Source organism: Crinia signifera, chromosome 6, assembly GCF_055691185.1.
Source record: "Crinia signifera chromosome 6, ASM5569118v1, whole genome shotgun sequence".
Lineage (NCBI taxonomy): Eukaryota > Metazoa > Chordata > Amphibia > Anura > Myobatrachidae > Crinia > Crinia signifera.
This window is the reverse complement of record NC_139222.1, coordinates 229199735-229215226: the sequence shown is the minus strand read 5'-3', so window position 1 is coordinate 229215226 and position 15492 is coordinate 229199735. Positions and strand designations below refer to the sequence as shown.

Below are 15492 nucleotides of genomic sequence, written 5' to 3'. Positions count from 1 at the left end.
GTCGGAAAACAGTCAAACACTTTTTTTTTTAACCAACCCAAACGATGCCGCTCAGTGGCTCGATTCAAGACTGTCAGGATCCAAGCAAATGGCGCTGGTGTAGATGTACAGATACTGGGAGATGTATAGACATTTTTGATAGAGTAACCTTGCTGGGGAGCTCCCCCGTTCAGGGGAGGCTCTTTGCTTTTTTTCTAGCCCCAAATGGCAGTTTTTTTCTTACTTTTTTTTGCATTTTTTCTCGGCTTTTTCTTTTTTTCCCCCTTTTTTTCCCCTTATTCTTTTGTATGTATGGGGGGGAGGGGTGGGGGATAGGTATGCCTATGAGGAAAGGTTATACAGGGTGGGGGGTGGGAAGCGGCCGCCTGGGGGTTAAAAAACATGGTTTTGAACACAGAAAGAGTGTGTATATAATTAATTACTGTGAGCAACTTTACGAGATATATCTATATGTTTATATTATGCAGAGGCATCACGTAGGGACAGAAATATTAGGCTAAAGAATGGTTAAGTTACTAACATGGAACACCAGAGGCCTAATCAATAAGATTAAACGTTCACTGGTGATGAACCAAATCCGATCCTATGGGGTAGATATCGCATGCCTAATGGAGACACACCTGGTGGGTGGGAAACTTATGGCACTCAAACAACGATGGGTTGGTTGGGCTTTTCATGCCCCCTCTACAACCTCCTCTCGAGGGGTATCAGTTCTAATTAAGAAAACTACAAATTTCATAAACAATCGAGTTGAAATAGACACGGGCGGGAGATATGTTTTTCTGGACTGTGTAATTAATTCCTTGCCAATCCTAATTCTAGCAGTATATATCCCTCCCCCATTTGCTTATGATATATTGATTAAGGCCATTGCATTTTCAGCCGGTAACCCCTCGGTCCCTGTAATATGTCTAGGGGACTTCAATAATATACTTGACCCAGAAATGGATAGATGGAGGGGCAGCTCCGCCACAACAATACGAGGCGGCACCGCCTTTCTAAATTTCATACAAAACCTGGGATGGGTTGACCTATGGCGGGAGCGGCACCCGAAGGAATTGCAGTTCTCTTGCTTCTCTTCATCATATCAGACTTTTTCCAGAACTTATTTAATACTCGCATCAAGGTCTTTTCTGCCCTCTGTAAAAAAGGTGGATTATAAACCCCGCGGTATATCTGACCACTCACCTTTTAGTCCTGGAATTTTCTGATGTGGTGGAGAGGGGCCAGGGGTTCTGGAAATTTAACCCATCATGGTTAAATTACGCAGACCAAGAAGCAAATACCAAAAAACTTTGGCAGGAATTTGGGGAAATAAATCAGGGCTCGGCCAATGCAGCTATAGAATGGGATGCTTTTAAAGCTTTCATGCGGGGTACATTTAGGAAACAAATATGTGAAATTAAAAAGGCCAGTAAGGAAAGGATACAGGAAATAGACGATAAGTGTATGGGCCTAGAATTAAAATATCTTAAAAATAAATCCGAACTAGCATAACACAATTGACAGGAGGCCCAGCAAACATGGCTGACGGCAATACAGGAAGAAAACACGAAACTGATGAACCATCGATCCTGTAAAGCCTATCAGACAGCTGATAAAACAGGGCGATTCCTTGCATTTCTGGCAAAGGCCGAAACCCCTCCCACATGTATTGGCCCAATCAAGGATGTACAAGGCCATTTGATTCACAATACACCGCAGATAGGGAAGATGTTGTGTGAATATTTTAAAGAGCTATACACCTCAGAACTTAAAAGCACCCCTGATGAAATACAGTCATATATAGATCAAATTAATCTCCCTTGTCTCCCCCTAACAGATAGTCAAGAACTCGAGAGACCAATAGATATTGATGAAGTGGTCCAGGCAATAAAAGAACTTCCTAGTAATAAAGCCCCCGGGCTTGATGGGATTCCAGTAGAGGTCTTCAAGAAATTTGTCGAGGTAGCTCCCTTATACTACACGACTCTCACACGTTGTTACGAGGAAGGGGAGATCCCAGCTCAATGGTCAAGGCAAAACTGGTACTTATACTTAAACAAGGGAAAGAGCCAAGTAATCTGGACTCATACCATCCCATATCATTGTTATCAAGATTCTGGCAAAAATTCTTGCCAATCGATTAAAAAAGTGCATCCTCCAAATAATACACCCTAATCAGTCCGGCTTTATGCCCGGCAAATCTACCTCTGCCAATCTCCATAGACTGCATACTCACCTGCAACTGCCACTCTAATTGGATAGTCAACCAGCAATAATGTCTCTGGATGCTACTAAAGCATTCGATGTGGTGTTGTGGCCATATCTATGGGAAATTCTGAGGGCGTACGGGTTTGGTGCAAATTATATCAAGTGGATAAAACTATTATATACTGGGCCCACAGCCAGGGTCTCGCTAAATGGGTGGACCTCTTCGGACTTTAGGCTAGCCAGGGGCACTAGACAAGGGTGTACACTCTCCCCCTTACTATTCTCACTCGCAATTGAGCCCCTGGCATGCCTATTCAGAACCCATAGCAAGATAAGAGGACTACGCATGGCCCACGAGACCGACGTGATATCACTGTACGCAGACGATCTGCTGATTTATCTATTTGATTATCGGGCATCACTCCCTGCGGCCTTCGAATTGATTTCCAATTTTGGCCGATTTTTCTAGTTTCAAAATTAACTGGAGTAAATCCCATATCCTGTACCTGGGCACCACGCCCGCCCACATACTTCCTCCTCCCCTACCTTTTAAACTGGACAACTAAATTTAAATATCTCGGGATCCAGATAACCCGCAACTCAGAGGAATTTATTCAACATAATATTTGTCCGATATTAGAGAAACTAGATAATAAATTGAAAACATGGAGCAGGCTACCCCTGACAGTCACTGGGCACATTAATTTAATCAAAATGATTGTGCTTCCCCAGTTATTATATATAATCCAGCATTCCCCTGTTTTTCTTCCTAAAACTATATTTAGGAAACTCAATAGTAAGCTTTCCTCATTCATATGGCATAACACTCGGCCAAACTAATAATGGATAAGCGAGCAAGGGGCCTGGGGCTTCCAGACTTCCGCCTATATTATTTAGCCGCCCAAATATCGCAAATACATCCCTGGTTGATAGAAGATGAGGATAGCGATATGGCCCTAGCGGTTGTAGCCTTGGCCACACCTCACTGCCATCCAATAAATAGAATTCTGCAAACAACCATCTATCCCAAGGATCCACCATTAATGCGGCAAGCTATTAAAGTCTGGCAGGAGGTAGATAAACTGGTAGACACCCAAGGGTTGGACCCCCAGCACCCAATAGAGGATCCTTCAATTTTTAAGGAACTGAAAACAATACAGGTTAGAGAAGTCTGGAATAGATATTCTATCTCAACTATCGGACAAATATACTCCTCGGGATGAATTAAAACATTTGCAGAACTTAAGGTTGAATTTGGCCTACCAAAATCCTATTTTTTCCGATATTTACAGTTGAAGGCTGCTTTAGACACCCAATTCGCAGGGGGGTACCCTGTCATACGTGAATCCCAGCTGAAAACCTTAAACTAAGACCGGGGGTAAAAGAAAATTGACAAGTCGACTATATAGGCGATTAAATCAGGATAAAGGGGTAGAGGTGATGGATTTACTAAGGAAGAAGTGGGTGCAGGATTTAGGGCCCATAGATGAGGAGGAATGGTGCATTGCGGTCGGAACAATTAAGAGCTCTACAAACGCTTTAAGGGTGCAACAGGTCCAATTTTTTATTATACATAGAGCGTATTTATCAACAACTCGTCTGGTTAAATTTAAGGGTCGAGCAACTGCACTATGCCCCAAATGCAACATCCACCAGGGCACATTTTTTCACCTTCTATGGCAATGTCAGTATGTGGCCGACTTTTGGGGGGAAATTATACAAACCCTGGTAGACTCAGGTATCCCCAGAGAAATTTGACTCCCAGAGGCTGTCTTCTTAACATCTTAGAAGTTAGACAAATAGAATCTGGAGATTGGCAATACATAGAGAACCTATGCTCACTGGCAAAGGTTATAATCGCCAGAAGTTGGATGGTGAAAAACGGCCCTAATATAACATGCTGGAAACAGTTGGTGAACTATACTGTTTAACATGAAAAATACCTATATATCAGCAGGAATGCTCAGCATAAATATAAAAAAATCTGGCATCACTGGACAGACAATAACGGAACCTAGAGGTTTTACCCTCTTTCTGGTTTCGCATTTCTGTTCCTTCTCTTCCTTTTTCACTTTTTTAATTTTCTTTCTTAGCACGAAGGATAGTAGTAAAAACCCTCTAAACACAGGTAAACCCTGAAAAGTTTTTTGGCACAATTAAAAAATGATAGTGAAGTAACAAATAGAAGATATAGATAATAAGACATGTATATACACATCGCACTTTGCTTCCACCTTGTTCCTTTCCACTTAAGGTGAGCAAGCTTTGTCCACTGAAGCACTTTAACATTTATCTTAACTTGAACAATATTTACCTTTTCCCTTTTTTTTTTCCCTTTTTTTTTTTTTGCACTTTTAAAAGCACTTTAAAGGTATAATAAACCTGATAAGGTTTACTATTTTACGAACCACATGAAATGTACACTAAAACGTATAATACTCACCATATTGAGAATTTTCGATGCCTAGGATAGCATGTTGAACCATAATAGAAAGCCAGTCTACCCAGACAGTAATAGCAAAAGCTTCAAAACCGAAATGTAAAGACACAAATAGCATTAACCCGAAAGGATAGTTCTAACCACCCAGGCGGGGGGGGGGGGGGGATGTATGTATTGTAATTGTAATATATTTTGTACAATGGGAATATGTATCTTGTCTTTTTAATCCGTGCTTAATGTATGAATTGTGAAAAAGGAATAAAGATTATCATATAAAAGGCCCATACACACTGGACGACTTTGAGCTGAAAGCCTCTCAAAACCGCATGTTTGAGCGGCTTTCATCTCAAAGCCGCCCAGTGTGTATTCCCCGGTGATGAGTGGTGAGCGCTGCTGCGCGCTCCCGCATCATTGCCGGGAAAGCCGTTCATCTGCTGGTAATACCAGCAGATGAGCGGCTTTGAGGACGGCTTTGCATAGCGCTGCGCTATGCAAAGCCATCCCCCCCCCCCCCCCGCTGATGGTGCCAGGCAGGGGGAAAGCCGCTCAGTGTATATGCACTGAGCGGCTTTCCCCCCAGCGATGAATGCGATCATCGCTGTCCATACGCGCTGGGCAAAGTCGCCCAGTGTGTATGGACTTTATCAGAGATTTTGGCAAAGTCTTTTGAAATTAAAATCTTCTATTGTGTATGGGCCTTATGATTGTTTTCCAAAAAGGGAATACATCAAAAAATATGTAATATTTTAGCTATGTACAGTGCATCTGGAAAGTATTCATAGCACTTCACTTTTACCACATTTACTAATAAATTTGCAAACATCTCCCCCAAATTTTTTTCACATTGTCATTATGGGGTAGTATTGTGTATAGAATTTTGAGGGGGGGGGGGGGAATGAATTTATTCAATTTTGTAATAAGGCTATAACATAACAGAATATGGGAAAAGTGAAGCGTTGTGAATACTTTCCGGATGCCCTGTATACGTCAATAGGTTTTATGTTACTGATAACAAAATGTGAATGTACATTTTGTCACAACCATATATTTTAATCAATACCGAATCAATACCGAATCAATACCTGCTTAGATTAAGCTACAGGTAGGAATGCTATATCATCTTATACTTCTACACACCGCTTTATTTTATGGATGTACGGAGGTGAATAGATAGCGATGCCCTTAAAATACATATGCAATCCAATAGGATGTTAAATGGACGTTATCTTTGTTCTACATATCCAGTGGAAACTATAAATTGTTTTATAACACTTACATGGTATCTGGTCCCTGGGTTGACAATGTCTCGGTCGCTAGGTAGACACAAGCTCAATGTTGATATGGACATGGTCAACACATTTTTGCTTTTTTTTTGTTGGTTTAGACCGACTTGGTTCGTACTTTACTATCTAGATGGGCATAGTATGAGAATATAATAGTTTGTTGATCCCAGCGAGACACTGTGCCCAAAGCATGGCAAGCGCATGTGTACACTTGAACAGTGTCCATGTCGACATAATAATAATAATAATAATAATTTTATTTATATAGCGCGCTTTCTCCAATAGGACTCAAGGTGCTTAACAGAAAAGCTTTTCATAAACAATACTTAAGGGACTGAAGGAAACGCTTGAGTAAATAGGAAGGTCTTGAGTCTGTTTTTGAAGCATTCTAGAGTGGGGGTCTCTCAAACTGTGCGGGGAAGTGAGTTCCATAAAGTCGGAGCTGACATAGACAGCAAAAGCTTTGAAAAACTTGTGTTTACATTTGGCGTGTTGACCACCGCAACCTTAAGCTTGTGTCGACCTTCTGTCATATTGGACCTATGGTATGACGACCATATCCAGGTGTCGACCCAGTCATTGTCAAGCATTAGTTGTCGATCTGGTGACTGTTGACCCCCTATGCAGGGGCGTAGCTAAGGGTTCATGGGCCCTGGTGCGAAAGGTCAGCTTGGGGCCCCCCTACATTGGGGGCAGGGAGTGGACACAGGGAGACAGGCCAGGGGGTAATCAGCACGGGGGTACCTGGCGTCAGGAGCAAGGTGCAGGCTCCTGCCCATCGCGATCAGGTCCCCTTGTATATGAGTCGACTGGCGCCGGTCCTCTTCTTGCAGGAGGGCTGCTAGTGTGGGCGCTGCTACTGCAGCGTTGCCACACTCAGCCGCGCGCTCCCGCTCTGCTGGGCTCTCCTCCGTGACTCTCACCGCTCCTCTCTCACCTTGCGGCGTCTTCTGAGTGCTGCTGCGGCGCTGGCTGTCTCCCGGCTGGTCTTCCGTCCCCTTGCCTGGCTGAACTGCGTCTGGCCGCCCTCTGCTCTCCTCTGTCGGGCGCCACGCTGTCTCCTCGCTCCTGGTCAGGTGCCTCTTCTCCTCCGGCACCTCTGACCTCTAGCTCCGCCTCCCCGCCTTCTCCCCATTGGGTCCCCCGCTTCTGTTATCAGAAACGGGGGTTCTTTTTCGCGCGCTCCGCTGCCTCTATTATTAACCCCTTAGGTGCTTTCCTCTGGTGCTGCGGTTGCCTAGCAACCCAGCATACACTGTCCCTGCTCCTGGGGCATCACCGATGGGGGTGCCACATTTGCAGATAGAAGTGCTGATGATCAGTGAGAGAGGAGCAGAGGCGGCTGGACAGTGGCGGGGGCTGGGCCCCCCTGGCTCAGGGGCCCGGTCGCAGGTGCGACCGCTGCGACCCCTGTAGCTACGCCACTGCCCCTATGCATAACCCACTTGCAGTACATCCTTATGCTTTACTTTTATATCTCGGTCTTGTGAAATCCTTGTAAATATTTAAACAAGTATAATAATAAACTGCTATGTGTTGTAGGCTGTTATATAAATAGTTTTTTTTATAGACTTTTGTAGTACTACTGTATACATTTTGAGAATATGTTGCACCATTGCCATTTGGTCACACTAGCACCAACGTGGGAGTCTGTATTCACAAATTAGATTCGTATTGACATTTGTTTTATATTTTATTTCTTTATTTACAATTTTTTATATAGCGCAGCAGATTCTGTTGCGCTTTACAACTGGGTAACAACAGACAGGCATGGAGGCAGGAGGATCCTGCTGCAAGCTTACAATCTAGTGCTGCTTATATGGAAGGATTTTACTGTCTAGACGTAATCCATTTACCAAAACTGTGTTTTGGGCCAGAAAGGATCATCATGCCTGACAATGATCCATCCAGCCGTGGAAATCCTAAAAACTTAATACAGCAACATTGGAAATCAAAATGAGTTGCATTCACACTTGGTGCATCAAACTTACTGGGAATTTACTGAAGCTGAGCGTTCTGCAATTTTGGATTAAATGGTGCAGTGGTAATCTATGTTTAAGGTCCAGTTTTGGTAAACGGATTACATGTTAGACAGGGAAACATTTAAATGTAAGCAGTGTGTGGGTCTCTTTTGAACATCCAGTAGACCCCGGCATACTTTGAAAGCTAATAGGGGCCTCATTGGAGGATGTGTAGTGGGCCCCAGTTGAGTGTGTAAGGAACAAAGCTCTACTACTGATATGGTTCAGACCACCACTTTGACACTGTTCTAGTAATAGGGAGCAGCTTGTATCCTCACCAACTACACTGATTACCATGCCACCGTATGCAGGTGAGATCCTTGATTGATGGCTCTATTTATGGAGATGGTGTATTAAAAGAAACCTTTACGTGCCTATAGGGCCTTGACAAAAGGTCAGTAAAGAGGTTACAGCAGGAGTCCCTGTGAATACCTTGTGGTAAAAAATAACTGACGGTTTCCTTCTCTGTCTTCTCCAATTCATGAGAACATCTTGGAGAAGAAAAAACAGATATTGGGAAAGGAGGAGATCAGGAACGTGTCATATATAGAGTGGGACAATGCGTCTGATATTGCTACCATTTGTGTGTTGTACGGTTCTTTTGGGGGTGTGGTGATCCCAGGTGGCAAGTGGACACTGCAGGTCTCGGAGCGCAGAGGTCACCTCTATAAATTGTCTATTTTCTGTTTATTGTATTTCCAGTTATTAGGCTATCTTGTGCAGCTTCTCCTCTCTACCTTAGAATTATTAGTCTTACATATAGTGTACCAAAGCTCTTCAACGCAAATGAACTATTTGTATATTGCAGGTCCCAGCAAATCTCCACTCCTGTGGTCATGCAGTTTGGACATGCAGAGACACTGTTGCCTCTTCTGACACTAATGGGGCTGTTTAAGGATGAGAAACCTCTTACTGCTGACAACTTTGCCAGTGAATATGGACGCCAGTTCCGCAGCGGCAGAATTGTACCTTATGCTGCAAACTTAGTGTTCGTCCTATACCACTGTGACTTGGCAGAAAGTCCTAAAGAAGAGTACCAAGTGCAGATGCTGTTGAATGAAAACCTCCTTCCGTTTCCCCACTCACAGCAGTCCGTCTGTATGTTTGATGACTTGAAGAAGCAGTACAGCCACCTCCTGGAGAGCTGTAATGTGAAAGAAGAATGTGAGCTGACAAAAGCTGCTCATACCTCAGAGGATGAACTATGAGACAGTCTAACGCTATATGAATAATATAATCTCTATATTACCATGCTCCATACTCTGTTCCTTTTATTTGTGTGTTTACATTTGTATTTATCCAGACAGAATGCGGATTAGAGAGATGGACTGTACAGTGTGGTCGTGTTTGATGCAGTTTTTCCACACTGTCCTCTTTTAGCAATACAAATGAAGATCAGATAATTGAACTGTAAAATGTTAATTATACACATAAGCACACTTTATACTATAGGAAAAATTACCTATCCCAAGCAGTACAGAGGCTAACTGCAAAGTCATCCGTCACAGAGTCCTTATGGCAATAAAATCCATTCACATTTTTTTTTTTCTTACGGGGGGGAGCATTTTTCTCCTCTAAGGTGAAAGTCACTGTATTGTTTAATTTTGCTGAGTGCTTTACAGTTTACCCTATTCTCATAGGCAGTTACTGCATTTGATTTAAGAGATGATCTCGGACATTGTGTGTCTGTATGTATGTGTTTGAGCAGTAAATCAGGATTTTTTTGACAAAAATAACAACAGGTTTTATTATAAATGTGAAATAACAACAGGTTATATTATATGGGTATAAGGTTATGGAAAATGGTTTATTTACATTACTGTCACAAGACTAGTTTTACTTCAGTCATTCATAATGTGCACAGTTATATTTCCCTAAAAGATGTCTACACCTCCAGTTTGTGTTGGATAAACTGCCATTAAGCTGGCCATACACCTAAAGATGTATTGTCCAATCTGACTGGTTGGAACAAAAATCTGGTTATTTATGGGAGCAAATGACCGTTTACTTTTTGTTTTGAAATGCTGGAAAACTGACAAAAACTGTCATTCCAAATATTACCAGATTTTTGTTCCAACCAGCCAGATTGAACAATAAATATTTAGGTGTATGGCCAGCTTTAGCAGCATTAGGTACTGTACAATAACTTAGGTTATTGACAGTATCTAGATGACTGACAGACAGCCGAAATCAATAGGTCGACATGCACGAAGTCAATATTGACAAAGGATTGGTACAAGCAAAAGTATACATGGAAAAGGTTGACATGAAGTTTTTTTGTTGTCAGATTTTTATTTTTTTGGAGACTTTACTGTACATGTGGACTCTGACTGGGAAAAGAGGATTGCCAAAAAAGCGGTACACGATTTGGTGTTCATGTGCTCGGGTATAAACATTGACACCCAAAAATGTTAAAAAATCATCAAACTTTTGCTTGAGCAATGGTCATAGATTTTTTTTTTTTTTTGCTGTTGACCTAGACATTGTCTGTGAGCTATACCAATACTGCTATTGGCTTTGGTACTGGTAATTAGAGAGAGAGTCCTAAGGGGTCTCCATCGCATTACTACTATTTGTCAGGGGATATTAGTGTGGTTTCTAAATACAGTGATGGGTAGATAGTTATGGCTTTTAGAATTATTTAGTACCAGTTTTGATATAGTGCTTGAATATAAGGCCGCACTTGACTCATCATTCCCTGCCCCTCTAGATGTTATAACCTTAATTCTCTAACACAAACACAAGGGTATCCTTCCACTAGATCACAGGTTCTCAAACTCTGTCCTCAGGACCCCACACAGTGCATATTTTGTAGGTCTTTTCACTGAGGGGCAGATTTATTAAGCTCGGTGAAGTGATAAAGTGTCTGGTTTTTATCACCGGCCAATCTTTTTTTCAAACCAAGCCTGTAACTTCACAGGTAGGAGCTGATTGGCCGATGATTTTTCAAACCAAGCCTGTAACTTCACAGGTAGGAGCTGATTGGCCGGTGATAAAAACCAGACACTTTATCCCTTCACCAAGCTTAATAAATCTGCCCCAGAATCACAAGGACAATAATTAGCTCCACCTGTGGATTTTTTAAAATCTTTTGGTGAGTACTGAATCTACCCGTGTGCCTAATAAGTGACCTGCAGAACTGTAAGGGGTCCTGAGGACCGAGTATGGGAACCACTGCAATAGAGCTTTGACTTGTGGTAATTAATCTGAGTAACCATAAAAAATCCAACGCAAACATGCAAAGAACATGAAAAACTTTATATGCAAGAAAACACTACTTTAATTTCACTTTGCAAATAATTACAGTATGTTATCAATCATCTGCATCTCGTGCCTATTGAAGAAAGAATGCTATATAAATATAATTAACCTCATCATCTTTATACAGTATGTAAAATAAACGCACTTAAGTATGTAAACTTGTGTAACTTTTAGAGTAATTAAAAATATTGGACCAAATGTGAGCTAAACCTGTTAGTTCAAAGATTTGGCCGCAGCAAACTGCTTTACCCTTTCAATCTGACAAGTCGGCCAATATTAATTTGCGTCTTCAATTATATCTACTCCCGTTGCTCTGCTGCATAAGCATAATGCAATAATGTAACAGTGCTGGTGCTATGTAAATATGCATTTGTGAAGGAAATATCTCTTAAGGGGCATAAACACAGTGTGAATTTGGCTTAATTTTACAATTTTGACAATATAGTCAAAGTCGTAAGGAAAATTAGCCAAAATCCCAGTGTTAAGGGGCTTGAGATACCGATGCGTGGGCAAGTGGGGTTGGTATTTCGCAAGTAAAACTAGACTGTACAATAACAAGGACCAGCATGGCCATGCTCTAAAATATTGACCTTCTGTGCTTGTTCATCAACCTCCGGCGTCGGCAAGTGTCCACCGTGGCCGCCGATATCACCCACTATGGTGATTGCACCATGTCTATGCCTGTTGCAGATTTACAACAGTGTTCTTTCTGTATAGAAAAGTTACTGACTGGTCAAGCCAACTAATGCACATTGCTTTATATTGTAATTGCTTAAATAGGCGTGAAAGGGGGTGGGGTGCATTTTTCTTTTATAGTCTGCAGCTGAGAACATGTATAATGGAAATAGAATAGCCTTGACTTATAAATGCAATATGTGTTAATATTAAAGGCAGAATATCTCAGATTACAGTACTGTAAGTGCATTTTAAGAATATCCATGTATTGAAGTGGGCACTGTAATATTTTATATTTTTACAAAGGTATTTTTTGATTTGAACGGAGACGGAGAAAACGGAGAAACTTATATACAGACTCCACTTAGTTTTATCTCATTTTGAAAGTGTTGTACAAAATAAATATGGAACTATCAGTGAAGAAGGCAAACATATGTACGAGTTACACGTTAAACAACTTCTAAAAACATTTCTCCCCAAATCTTTGTAGAATAAATTCATGTCTGGTAAAATGCAAGAACACATTATGGTGTATAAAAAATACAATGCATCCTGAAAGTATTCACAGCGCTTCACTTTTTCACATTTTGTTATATTACAGCCTTATTCCAAAATGGAACAAATTCATTTTTTTCCCCTCAAAATTCTACATGATACCCCAAATGACAGAAGAAAAAAAAAATTTGTGGAGATTTTTTGCAAATCTATTAAAAATAAAAAATTCAATATCTTCTGAAAATATATATGTCTACAACACACTCTTAAATTGCCGGAAAATTTCCAATGTATTCCACATTATTCCTCTTACTCTTGAAATTTATTGTGTTTTCTTCTGTATATGTTTTATATGGTGCTTCAATAAAGAAAAAATTTAAAAAAAAAAAAAAAAAATTCACATGTACATAGAGTAAGTATTCACAGCCTTTGCTCAATACTTTGTTGATGCACGTTTGGCAAAAATTACAGCCTCAAGTTTTTTTGAATCTGAAGCCACAAGCTTGGCACACCTACAGTATCTTCGGGCAGTTTTGCCCATTCCTGTTTGTAGCACCTCTCAAGGTCCATCAGGTTGAGAGGGAAGCGTCGGTCTGCAGCCATTTTCAGATCTCTCTAGAGATGTTCAATCGGATTCAAGTCTGGGCTCTGGCTGGACCACTCAAGGACATTCAAAGGAGTTGTCCTGAAACCTCTTGGCTGTGTGCTTAGGATTGACCTGCTGAAAGGTAAACCGTCACCCTCAGTCTGAGTTCAAGAGCATTCTAGAGCACTCTGTATCTTACTGTACATTGCTGCGTTCATATTTCCCTCTATCCTGAATAGGCTTCCAGTTCCTGCCATTGAAAAACATCCCCACAGCATGATGCTGCCACCACCACACTTGACTGTAAGGATGGTATTGGCCTGGTGATGAGCGACTGGCCACTCTACCATACAGGCCTGATTGGTGGATTGCTGCAGAGATTGTTGTCTTTCTGGAAGATTCCTCTCTCTCCACAGAGAAATGCTGTAGCTCTGACAGAGTGACCATCGGGTTCATGGTCACCTCCATGACTAGGACTATTCTCCCCCGATAGCTCATTTTAGATGGCCGGCCAGCTCTAGGAAAAGTCCTGATGGTTCCAAACTTCTTCCATTTACTGATGATGGAGGCCACTGTGCTCACTGGGACCTCACAGCAGCAGATATATTTTTCTGTACCCTTACCCAGATTTGTGTCTCAAGACAATCCTGTCTTAAGGTCTACAGACAGTTTAATTTGACTTCATGCTTGGTTTGTGCTCTGACATGCAATGTCAAGGGTGGGACCTTTTGCCTTTCCAAATCATGTTCAATCAATTGAATTTACCACAGGTGGACTCCAATTAAGCCGTAGGAAAATCTCAAGGATGATCAGTAGAAACAGGATGCACATGAGCTCAAGTTTGAGCTTTATGGCAAAGGATGTGAATATTTATGTAAGTTGGAAATTTGCAAAAATTGCCCAAACTTTTTTCAAGTTGTCAGTATGGGGTATATTGTGTTGAGTTTTAAGGAAAAATTAATAATTTATTACATTTTTGGAATAAGGCTGTAACATAAAATGTGGAAAGTGAATTGCTGTGAATACTTTACGGATGCACTGTAAAACACATTGAGGTCAGATTTCACTGTTTTTTGGTTTGCTGGAGTTATTTTATTTATAAATATTATTTGTGTTATTTGCTTGTATTTAATCATTGCTGAAATAAATATCATATCCTTATAAAACCCAGAAGACTCTGTACATAATAAGGATTTCCCTTAGTAATGAGTCCTGTTGAATGATGTACCAATGTTTTTTCAAAATTCTTTCGGTTTCTTTGTTGCATGGGTTCTCACCATCTACGTTAAAAACCTTCAGTTTGGTATGTCATCCTACCAGACATGTGAAGTTGACAAATCTGAAGAATTTATTAGTAAGAAGTACACTCCCTCAAGAAACCAGAACCATGATTAGAACCAAAAGGTGCCATAGGTGCAGTACCTGCTTGTATGTAATAAAAAAATAAAAACAACAGTTCCAAATATACTAAAGTCGAAGTCAATAATCACAAACTACTTATCAAAGATTTCATAACATGCAATACAGCCAAAATAGTATATACTGTATAATTGAATGTTCATGTGGGCTCTGCTTTGTCGAAAGAACTTTGAGAACACTCAAAATATAGATTGCAGAACACCTGAGAAATATTGAGAAATGTCTAACAATGCATCACGTTAAGGAACATCATAAATGTTTAATCAAAATGTAAAACGATTCATAGGAATCAAGAAAATCATACCAACTTGAAAAAAAATAAAAACAAAAGACAATTGGCAATAACAGAGATTAAACTAATCCATACTTTAAAAACCCTAACACCTATGGGTCTGAATCATGACTTTGAACATAAGCCTTTGAGTGTCAAGTAAATTTGTCAAAATACTGTACAGATGGAGCCGGTCTCTTTCTTGCAGGGGCTGGGGAAACTGGGACGCGCATCCGTGTGAGACGCACACGCACCCCAGTCAGATCGCCAGCGCAAGCATGCTGGTGATCCCCGGCCAAGAACCAGGGGCACTCCATCTGTCGGTGTAAAAATTGCCAAGCAAACATTTTTATTCATCGTATAGACCTGTAATATTTACCTTACATAGGATATAGTATCTTTCTTTTTTTTTACACAACATTTTTTTAATTGAATTTATATAACAAATGTGAACGACGCTGCCATTTTATGTGGATATTTTGTACATCTCTTACATGTTGGCACTCAAAGGGTTAAATGTTTTTTTCTTTAATTCTATTTAAAATGTCTTTATTTCTCTATTTCTTACTATTCCCCTCTCTTTTAAACAATTAGCACTGCATTTATTTTAAATGTAGTATTGAATTAATTATATATTTATGCATATATTTAAATTAATCTGTTCTGTTCATTTTTTTTTTTTCATAATTATCGCAAACTTCACACGAAATAAACTATACTTCTGTGAGAAATCATGTATAAAATGTTATATATGAAATTAAAACCACAGATCCTATGAACCAATACAACCCAAGTGATCGCCGCAAGCAGACTACATCTTGCCACTGACAGCACTACAAATCCCAAAA

General features: G+C 40.6%; 1 protein-coding gene across 2 annotated transcripts in view; it reads left to right on the top strand.

The window, feature by feature from the left end:
• MINPP1 (multiple inositol-polyphosphate phosphatase 1) overlaps positions 1–11565 on the top strand; it is an 81557-nt gene extending 69992 nt beyond the window's left edge. For both annotated transcript variants that reach the window (XM_083149070.1, XM_083149069.1), the window contains exon 6: positions 8746–11565. In XM_083149070.1, coding sequence (XP_083005196.1) covers positions 8746–9145 — 400 coding nt within the window. In that variant the 3' untranslated portion in view covers positions 9146–11565. The remainder of the gene's footprint in view (positions 1–8745) is intronic.
• Positions 11566–15492: the final 3927 nt, after the last annotated feature.